The sequence below is a fragment of the Elephantulus edwardii genome, unplaced genomic scaffold, assembly GCF_000299155.1.
Source record: "Elephantulus edwardii isolate Elephantulus edwardi_28Jun2011 unplaced genomic scaffold, EleEdw1.0 scaffold00024, whole genome shotgun sequence".
NCBI lineage: Eukaryota > Metazoa > Chordata > Mammalia > Macroscelidea > Macroscelididae > Elephantulus > Elephantulus edwardii.
The window spans coordinates 3,678,160-3,689,467 of NW_006399774.1; the positions used below are offsets into that span (position 1 = coordinate 3,678,160).

Below are 11,308 nucleotides of genomic sequence, written 5' to 3' on the forward strand. Positions count from 1 at the left end.
GAACAGCATTTAGAGCTCTTGTACATAGGGTCGCTATGAGTTGCAAGCGACTCGATGGCACATAACAACAACAACAACAATCCTTTTCTGAGCTGAATTGACCAAGGGAAACATAGAGCGTATTGTCAGCCAGAAAAAAAGCATGGAGTCCCTGTGGACACCAGACCCCAGATTTCAGTCAATTGTCTGTTCTACTGGAAGAAATGACTTTTGAGTATATCTTGTCACATTTTCCACGGCCATTTTTCTTAAAGTAGACAAAGCAAAGTTTGTGTTCAGCTTCAATTTACTACTAAATTGATTATAAACAAAAGACAGCAATGTTTGTCAAATCTATCTCTTTTCCCCCCACCTCCATTATCTTCACTAAGAGAATAAGGACATAAAGATCAATTATCCAGAAGTTTAAGAGAGATAAGTGTGCAAAGAACTGGCATCTATGGAAATGTGTATCAGAGGCTGACTGTTGCTACTGGTCCTATCTGAAGCTCTGGTGTAATCCCAGAGGCACATGGTTCAAATCCACCAGCTGCTCTGCAGAAGAGGGATGTGAACTCTTCTCCTTGAAAATTTACTGCCTCTGAAAACCCACTGGAGGATCATCTATGGCCTGGTTCCAACTCGACGGCACACAACAACAGCAATGCCATCAGTCTTATATTCAGCACTGTGAGAGTATCTGGAAGTTCAAGCCAATAGCTTTAGTAAATAATGCCAAAATGCTTTATGTGGGATAGAATATAAATGTGTCTGTCCTTGTGACTCAAACCATTTCTTAAGCCTTACCTAAGATCACCTGAACATGTGTTAATTTTTAAACCATTACCATTACTTGAGTTGACCAAATAAAGGGTCAAACACTCATTGCTGTGGAGTAGGAACCAACTCACAGCTGAGTCTCCAGCATGTTTTCAGAGACTGTAAATCACAGGGTGGTAGTTTGCTCACTTTTCTCCCACAGAACTACTGGCAGATTCACACTGCCAGAGAGGCATAGTCTTTGGTTAATAGCAAAGCTCCCTATCACCAGGCTACCAGAGTTTCCTGAGAAGAGAGTCAAGTATGGTGGTGGTGGTGGTGTTGTATACTGTGAAGTCAGGACCAATTAAGAGCTGACCCTCCAGGGGGGTTTTCAGAGGCAGTGACTCACATGGGAGTTGTCGGACCACCTTTCTCCTGTGGCGCAGCCGGATGATTAAAACTACATGCCTAGGGAGCTCTGGTGGCCTAGTGGCAAGAAGCTGCACTGCAATCCCAGAGGTACGTGGTTTAAATTCACCAGATGTTCTGCTGAAGGAGAGGCAATCTCCTCCTGTACCAGTCAGATCTGATTTGATGTTATACACACACACACAAAAAAAGGAAAAAATGTTTAAAACTATAAGCCTTATGTTGACAGTGCAATTCCTTACCACCAGGCCAGCAGAAGTCCCTAAAGTATGATGGTGATAACTAATCCACCTTTGCCAAAGCTATGGAAAATGAATTACCAAAGGACTAAAGTAGCCTATGTTCTACGATTTGATTAATTATGCCACTGTTTTTACTTTCAAAAAGTCTTAAGAAAACTGAAATTTATGTAATTTAACAGAAAAATTAACACAATATCACAAGTACTTCAAAGTATTTTGGGCATATGTGAACTCACTACAGGGCTCCAACCAGATCTCCGTGACTGATAAAATATAAAGGGTTAAATTACAATCACATTATTAAAGTGGGAAATAACTGTTGAAAATAGGAGCTCTTCAGAACTAAGATCACTGTGGATTAAGATATACCAGTCACCCAACAGATCACTTATTCTTTCTAAGTTTATGCACTCACTCTTCACTCATTGGGATGGTTAGGTTCCAAAGACCAAGTCCTAAAACCATCATTGGTAGTTGAAAATGGAGGATGATCATATCCGATTGTTAAAAGGAGGATTACTACATGGTCCTTAACTGTCATTTATTGTGCCATTGCATAACTGTCAAACCACTGAGATTCTTGACCCACGGAAACGGACACAAACTTGAATAATTACACCCATTGTTACCTTCACTTGGTACTTTGGCTTTCATTACTGCCAGATACACATCATTAATGAGCAAATTAAACAGATTTTTCACTATTGTCATAAAGGCAGAAGGTAGTACAACAAGATAGTTGATAAGTGAAGAGTAGGTATGTATAAAGGATTCAGATGTCCTGGAAAATAACTATCTAGTGAACATTCTTAAAATGTTGTTGTTGTTGCTGTTGTTGTTGTTGTTGTTATGTGCCATCGAGTCATTTGCAACTCATAGAGACCCTATGTACAACAACCCTAAACCGTGCTCTATCCTGTGCCAATCGCACTGCCTCTGACACACCCATCCCGATTATACCAGTCACTGAATCAATCCACCTCATAGAGGGCCTTCCCCTCTTGCGCTATAGCTTCCATGAATTAACTCCTAAGGCTTCTACCTAGTCAGTAAAAGTACTCCCCCCTGTAGGCAGAGGGGCACCACTAGAAAGAAGCAGATATGTTTGTATATTTTAATCTACAAGAAAATATATTAATACACATTGTAGTATTTATCATGATGTTTATACTGAGTAGACCTCTAAAAAGAGGCTTTTACTGATCTTCTAATTAAAGTATGTTTGTATATTTTAATCTACAAGAAAATATATGCGTACACATTGAAGCGTGCATCAAGATGTTTATACGGAATAGATCTTCTCTAAAAAGAGGCTTTCACTGAACTGCTAATTAAACTCTGGATATTTATAATTACTACTTACCATTTTGAGCATTGACTGCATTACTGAATATGTTAATTCCTTTTGTAACAATTTCAGTCCTATGTTAGAAGGAAACTGAGGCTCAGATATCTTAAGTGACAAGTTCAAGACCACACAGGCAATCTATCAGAGCTGAGTTCTATGGCTGGATTTGTTTTACATTCTAATCTGTGCAATTAATCTCTAGGATACACTTTTAAAAAGCACACTGTGAAATGAAAAATGTAAGGGTGGGAAACATTTTGGTTTTGCTAAGCACTTTACTTTAGATCTGGATGGCAAATCTGAATTTATTTATGCAATGGGCCCAAGACCATGATATCATCTACTTACCCATCCATCTTCTCTGTCTTCCCATAGGTAAGTATCATAACTACTGTCTCTCAACTACAGTTTCTTTGTAAGAAATGATGATTGTAAGACTCTAACTCGAAGAACCTTCTAAGCCCCTCACCCAGAATTGTCTGTTTAGAGTTAAGTGAGCCGTATACCTCTGACAACAAAGTCCCAAGAGCCTTGAAGTCACTCGATAATTTTGCCAGCTCATCTCCTTGTTTTTCAGCTTCCTTCTCAGAAGAAACTTCAATCAGAATCTTAAGCCGGGATTTCAGCCAGCTGAGTGCCTCTTCTTTGTGGGTAATGCCATTTCTGATCTCCTGGAGAACAAGAAAGCATACTTTTGATTAAAAAAAAAAAAGCTTGAATTGCAAGACACAGCTTTCCAACACGAAAGTCCTCAACATACGAAGGGTGGCAAGGTAGAGACAAGAAAAGCAGACATTCAGTGCCAACAGAATATTTGTTCACTTTACCTTTGTGCACATCTTCAACAAGTGACAAATGCTAAAAAGAAATGGCTCCAGGTTATCAACACCACGCCCTGGCTCTGACTCACGGAAACCCTCTAGGACAGAGCAGAACTGCCCGTAGGTTTTCCAAGGCTAGAATCTTCTCCCACGGAGCAGCTGATGAGTTCAAACTGCTGACCTTTAGGTCAGCAGTCTGAATGCTTATGCTATAGTGCCACCAGGGCTGCACCCCAATACTGGCTGCATAAAATCCATGCTGTCTACACAGAAAAACACAATTATCTTTGCAATTGGATGGCAGGACATTGAACTACCTCCTCATACCAAAGATTGCTCCCAAAAATACTTCAGAAAAAAAAAAAAAGAAAATACTTCAGAAGACACGGAGACATGAACTTTAAGAATTTAAGGCTCTCTGGATTGCAAAATGAGGACGCATAAGGCTCTCTGGTGGGGTGGGGTGTTGCTTATCAGGCTGCTAATGAGAAGAAGGTCATCAGTTGGAATCCACCAGCTGCTCCATGGAGTCAGAGCCTCTGAAATCTGACGGAGGGTTGCTATGAGCCGGAGTTGACTTGATGGCAGTTGATGGGTGAACACAGACCATGCTATGTGATCTCCTGTACCCTGAACTAGAAGTGACATAGTGTATTTTGTGAAAAGGATCATAGAATCTTTTTGTTAGGTGATTTCATTGGCAGAAGAGTTTTCTTGCCGCGTATTGTTATAAAAGCTCTACAAATTTATTTTAACCTCGTTAGCTTGCATCTTGTGTTAGGCTTTGGTTAGCTTTAGAGATTTGTATCCCAGATATCAAGATCCACAAGCAGGAGAACACCTCGAAGCCCAGGAGGGAAGGTCCAGCCACCAACACAAAGTCAGACACATCCCGCATCTCCTTCCTCAGGGCTGGTGTTAAGAGGAATGGCCGCAGGCAATTCTCACCTTCCTACGCCAGTTCCAAGGGCATGCTGGGCCAGAGGTCAACACACACACACACACACACACACACACACACAAACACACACACACAGACATGGACACAGAGGACCTTGTTATGGGGCAAATGCAGTGGGAAGTGGTTGACATTTTCACTCTAAGATGGGAACAGTCTATGTACTGTAACAGCAACTAATGACAAGTTGAATGTTCCTTCTGTAGAACCCTATTATGGAATGAAACCAATTTCAAATGTTTGTCACCCAGATAATGTGTTAGAGTGGAACCATCCTCCAACAGCATTTTCAAAGGCTGATGGTTCACAAGTTGAAGGTCATGTCTTTCCTCTCATGACGCTTCACTGTGGACTTGAATTTCCACCTTTTAAATTAGCAACCAAGTGTGCTAACAATTTGCACTATTCTAGGAGCCCCTTTCCGGTTTAGCAGAGTCATGAGATCATTTACTAGGGAAAAAAGAGTCCCGGATGATAGGAGTGGAACAGAAAAAAATTCTTCTTAACTGCAAACATGTGACTCGCAGTATGCTGAAAGAGAAAGCGTTTTCACAATTAGATAGTACCTGGCTACAATCAGGGACCAGAAAATCCAGGATGCTGTTGTTAGGAGCTGCTGAGTCAAGTATCAATCACAGTGACCCGATGAACAACAGATCCTGTTCTGTGCCAGCCTCACACTTCTTGACCACGAGAGCCCATTGCAGCAGTCGCCGTGTCAGTCCACCTTGTTGAGGGTCTTCCTGTCCTTCTGCAACCCTCCACCCTTCCCAGCATCATGTCCCTCTCCAAGGAATAGTACCTCCTAGCAACATGCCCAGGGTATATAAAACGAAGAAACGGATAAAGGGTAAGAAAATGTGGAGCAAAGTTCAAAAGCATAAGAATGTTAGACTTTCATGACCCAATGGAAATAAATGAAATCCCTTAGACTATGACTTGCTCCTTAACCTTTGAACATGGAATAAAACTTAACCGGTGGTTTAACTCTCAGGCAGACAACGGACAGGATGATAGAGTGACCAGGAGCGCCAGGGAAGCACTCGCTCTGCAGAATAACCAAGCCTAGTAGGTTAGGAGATCAGCATCTGCTGGTGGCTAATTCCTGAAGGCAGGAAGAGGAGCGTAGCAGGACCGATGGGAAGGGGCACTATGAGGACGTAGCAGGAAGAGTGTGAGTCTGTCCAAGGTACTGTCATAAATATAACAGAGGAAAATGTGTATGAATGAGTGCAGGAAAAACCAACAGGCTTTGTGAATGTTCATTCAACTCACAATCAATCAATCAATCAATAAATCTTAAAAAAATACCCCACAAAAGTGTGTCAGTATGCATAGGGTCTAGAAAGCCCAGTCATGAGGGAGGGAGAGGGTTGCTGCAGGCCGCTCACAGAAAGCAACCTGTGTCACAAGTCCTGCTATCATGGCTGGATGTACCAGATACACAAACTTCACCGAGGCTCACCTGAACCAGCCAAGGCTAAACTTGGTGTGTACTGGATGCTTCAAGACCCTTTCAAGTCTCTGAACTTTTCTCTTTTTTTCCTATTAGGTTTTCAATAACTTCACCTTGCTCAGATACACAATCACACTCTTGGCACCAACAGTCAGGAAATCAAAAGATGAGTTTGCACGAGGAAAATCTGCTGCCAGGGATCTCTCCAGAATGCTAAAGAGCAATGATGTCAGTGTAGAGACTAAGGTGTGCCTGATCCAGGCCATGGTCTTCTGATCTACTTGCTACGCATCTGAGAGCTGAATAATGAAAGGATGAGAGAAAAAGAGTTGATGTCTTTGAGCTGTGGTGCTGGAGATGAGTATTGAACATACCACAGACTGCCAAGAGAACAAAGAGGGTACTGGAGAGGGTGAAACCAAGTTGTTCCTTGGAGGGCAAGGATTTTGAAGCTGTCTTGTATATTCTAGGCATGTTTCCAGGAGAGGAGATGTGTCCTTGGAGTAGGCCATCATGTTTATAATAGTAGAGATCCAGCACAGAATAGGAAGAGCAAGACCCTGGATGAGATGGATTGACATTGACTGTGGCATGGCGTTAATGAAGCATGTCGGGGAAGTTGAAGTTGGCTGAGGATCAGACAGGGTTCAGAGCCATTGTTCATGGAGTTTCTATGAGTTGTCATTGGCCCATCAGTACATAACATCATTAGCGTTATACTGAGATTTGAGTGGAAGCTTAAAGAGCACATTGGTTTTCCACTAAACAATTCCCACTCAGTGATTACAACCCTCTCAATGTAATAACACTCTTTTCCACGTCCTCCCTGGGTTTTCCATTTCAATTTGTCTTTCTTTCCTATCCTTTCCTGTCTTCTAAGCTTTACTCCATCTTAGCCTTCTAAGGTGGCGTAGGGGTAAGAAGCTGTGCTACAATCCCAGTGGCACGTGGTTTGAGGCCACTAGCTGCTTTAAGGGAGAATGGTGGGCAATTTCCTCCTGTGTAATTAACTGCCTCTGAAAACCCACAAGAGGACCAGTTATGGATTGGTTCTGATGGTATAGTACATGGCAACAACAACAACAACAACTAGCTGTTATGAAGACTAAGGTGTGCCTGGCTCAGGCCATCATCATTCGGATCCCTTATCAAGTATCTGAGAGCTGGACAATGAATAAGGATGACAGAAGAATTGATGCCTTTGAGTTGAGGTGCATGGACCTCCGAAAGAACAAACATGCATGTTTTGGAGAGACTGGAGCCAGAGTGTTCCTTGGAGGCAAATATGGCAAAGCTTTGTCCTTCATACTTTAGACATGTTGTTAGGAGAGGTTATTCCCTGGAAAGAGAAATCATGCTTGGGAAGGTGGGAGGGTCATTGAAAGACAGGAAGACCCTCAGTGAGATGGACTGACATGGTGACTGCAGCAATGGGCTCACATGTGTCAGAGATGAGGAGAATGGCACAGGATAGGACAGGGTTCAGGTCTGTTGTTCAGGGGGTCGCCACGAGCCTTCCTTGACCTCATAGCACCTGACAACAACAGAAACCACAAGTTTGACTCCTGAGCAAATGTTGCCTTTTGCTCTTGCACGGTTGACTCTGCTGAGGTGAGCATTCTCCCGCTGCCACAGCTCTGATCATGGGCCTGCCTGTTGTTAGTCTGAAGGTTGAGACTTGAGGACAATCTTAATTCTTAGTTGGAAGACTGACAAAGGGCCATTGTCTTGGAGTTCTATCAATGTGATCCAACATTCAAATGGCTAAACATTAATTAACACCAAATTTTCTTATTTTCTCTGGCAATTCTCAAACCTCTGCTGTGTTAGACACCCATGCATGCAATTTTCCTCCCAGGATTCCCCATTTAGCTCAAGATGTATAGGAGGCACCAGGAACATGACTAAATCCCAAAGTTACCAGTAATTCAATGAGGGGGGGGGGGAAGAATCCCCTACAATTATACACAGCACGAGGAGATTTATTTTTAACACTCTTTTGGAAACATTTTTTTTTCCAAGAAAGATGAACAGACACCAGTTAGCACGTCTTTCATTACTTTTTAGTTACTGAAAGATGTCCAATAACACAAAACTGTGCCTATAACTCACCTCCACCACGCGTTTCACCTCACCGTGGTTGGAAGTATCTAGGACTCCATCTTTAATCTCCTTCAGCTGGGTTTCTTGGGCTGATATCCAGGAGGAAAGCTCAGAGAATCTAAAATAACACAAGTTTCTTTGTTATGAGTGTTCTACTCTGAAATCAACCGCAGAAATTTAACCATCAAATGATTATCAATTTGATCCACAAAATTCCCGAAAATTCACTCAACCATGGAGGTCAGGACATGAGTGACCCCTGTATGCTGAGTTACCTGGAAGGAAGAGAAAAAGGTTAAGGAAGAGTTCAAGGAGGGGAAGGCTTTACCCCAAGGTGTGACCTCTGAACCTCTGCTCATAAAAAGGCTCCACCAAGGTTGGCCTCACATAGCCTCACTCTGGTGAGGCTCTAACTCCAAGAAGTGGAAGTTTCCCCAAAGAAATTATAACTGCCACCCAAGTGGATAATATGCACACCCATGCTTATCGCGGCTTTGTTCACAATAGCAAAGAGTTGGCAACAACCTAAGTGCCCATCAACAAACAAATTGATAGAGAAGTTGTGGTATACTCACACAATGGAATACTATGCTGCATTGAAAAACAAGAACTCACGACATATTATACAAAATTGATGACCCTGGAGCACATTATGCTGTGTGAAATATCTCAGTCACAAAAGGACAAATACTGCATAACACCACTGTTGTAAAATGGGACTGACATTGGGGTTAGGGGGAGACTGAGAAAGATGGGATAAATTATGTATACTGCATTAAAACAGGTGAGGGAGAGAACTGTTTAAAGGGAATATATGATTAGGTATTATTGTCATGACAGGAGTCCAGAACAAAGGCTGCATAGTGGAGTGGAACTGAGGGAAGGGATTGTGTAACAATGAAAGAATTCTTCTTTTACTTTTCAAAGAGAAGAGTGAACTGGGGCGGGGCGGGGAGGGGGTTTGGGCAAGGTAAAAAGTGCAACATTGAATGAATTGAAATCATAGTCTCTGCAAACTTTCATTTAAATTAATCAATGAAAAATATTTTTAAAAAGGAAGTGGAAGTGTCTAATACCATGGGGGATCTGAGGGAACCTAGAAGAAAGATCGTGACCCAAGTTTGTTTCAGTGAGGATTTGGTTCTCTGGAAATAGTGTGTCTCACCTGGTTTCTGTCTAAAACCAATATCTTCTTTCAATTTAGTATTTTTTTTATAAGACCAAGGGGAAGATCAAATGAAATAAGTATTCCTCGTAGACCAATGGTTAAGTATTTGCCTGTTGACCTAAAGACTGGAGGTTCAAACTCTTAGGAGTTCTGTGGGTGAAAAGACCTGGTGCTTTTCTTCTGTAGCAACCTGGAGACCCTCCAGACAAGTTCTACCCCTCCCCGGAGGGTCCCTATGAGCTGGGATCAACTTGACAGCCACAACAGCCATTCTATCTGAATGAAGAGAATTCAGAGCAACCCGTCCTCACTCTGGTAGCACCAGTGACCCCTACCTGCTGGTGTAGTCCCTCCATTTGTCGGGGTCTGCCATGAGTTTCTCATAGGTGCTGTCGATGGCTGCTCTGAGCTCTCTGAGTGTTGCATGGCAAGTCTCAGGAGTGCTCCTCCCCGGGTCCCGTGCAGGCAGCTTCAGACACAGCTCTTCAATGAGCTGCAACCTTTTCTCACAGACGTGGTGAGGACCCTTGTCACTGAAGAATATCTAGTGAGCAAGAAACATTTTGTGTTTTCCTCTACAGGAAGCCATACAGTGTTCTTAAACTTTCACAGGAAACCACAGTGCAGTTTTAGAAGATAGGCAGAAAGAAATGAAGTGTGTGCCTGTCTTGGACTCAAACCAGACCATCAGCCAGTGCCTCAAAGTAACTGTGCCCTTTCAGGCTTCTCCCCGTGGGGCAGGAGACATACCCTGTGCTCCTCAATCATCCTCTCACTGCCTTCCTGGGCCGCCAGCTTGGCCTCTCGGTCCAGCTCGGCTCGACATTCTTCCACGGAAGCCAGGAACAACTTTTTCTCCACATCAATCTTCAGATGAAGCAGATGATAGGGAGCTTCTCCCTGAAGGTCCTACAGCCCGCAGGAAGATGCAGAACGATATTACTAGTTGTGCACTTTTTAATGGAAATGGAAATATGTGTATATATTTCTCTTTCAATATGTGTATATATTTCGGAAATATGTGTATATATTTCTCTTTCAATATGTGTATATATTTCTCTTTCTCTGTGTATAAACACACACACACACACACACACACACACACACACACACCAAACCAAAATCAAAACAACCCTCCTCATTCCTGCTGTGGTTCAGTTCCTACTCATAGTGACCCTCTCTCTACCTGGCTTCTGAGAGTTCTGGTGGCCTAGGGGCAAAAAGCTGCACTGCAAATCTGAAGACACAAGGTTTGAATCCACAAGCTGCTCCACAGGAGAAGGACGGGTAATCTCCTCCTGTGCCTCTGAAAACGAGCTGGAGAGTCAGCTACGGGTTGATTCCAACTCGATGGTACACAACAACAACTTCTTTAACACTCTCACACTCTGTCTCTCTCTCTCTCTCTATATATATATATAGTATCTCCCCTCCCATAAAAAATCCCCACTGCTATAGGGTCAATTCCTACTCATAGGGACCCTCCACTTGGTTACTGAGATACTAAATCTTTACGGGGAAAATATTACTCATCTTTCTCCTATGAAGTGGCTGGTAGATTTGAACCGCTGACTTTTCAATTAGCAGCTGTTACTATACTTCCAGTTAAATGTCTGTATCTCACTACCAGTGAAATATCTGTCTCTATACCTAAACTTATTTCACAGACACTTTATATAGTTATGTAGAACTATTTATTTACCAACATCTTTAACCCCGCAGGTTCCTTGGGAGCCCCTCTCCCAGTGGTGGTGTGTGCTAGTACCCTCCAGAGACTTGTGTAACTTTATGAATCTGAAGCAGACCTCATTTGACCAGCCCAATTACTCTGTAGTCCGCTTGAGATGTAGATATACCAAAATCTATGATAATAAAAAAATATTTTTCCCCTTGATACTAGCCTGCCTTCCTTCACTGAAAAGACATGGAATCAACAACAATTTCAAAGCGGAAAATGTTCTTTTTTCTCCCCCAAAAGGTTGAAAGTTCTAGTTCAAATCAGTTTACTAACTATTCTCCCATACCCAAGCAGATCTATCATC

General features: G+C 42.5%; 1 protein-coding gene across 1 annotated transcript in view; it reads right to left on the bottom strand.

Annotated features, from left to right (window-relative positions):
• Positions 1-11,308, bottom strand: part of SYNE1 (spectrin repeat containing, nuclear envelope 1) — a 644,155-nt gene that overhangs the window by 501,380 nt on the left and 131,467 nt on the right. Inside the window, exons 23-26 of the mRNA XM_006882743.1 lie at positions 10,017-10,175; positions 9,602-9,810; positions 8,108-8,216; positions 3,267-3,431 (exon numbers count right to left, since the gene is read on the bottom strand). Of these exons, the coding sequence (XP_006882805.1) occupies positions 3,267-3,431; positions 8,108-8,216; positions 9,602-9,810; positions 10,017-10,175 (642 nt within the window). The remainder of the gene's footprint in view (positions 1-3,266; positions 3,432-8,107; positions 8,217-9,601; positions 9,811-10,016; positions 10,176-11,308) is intronic.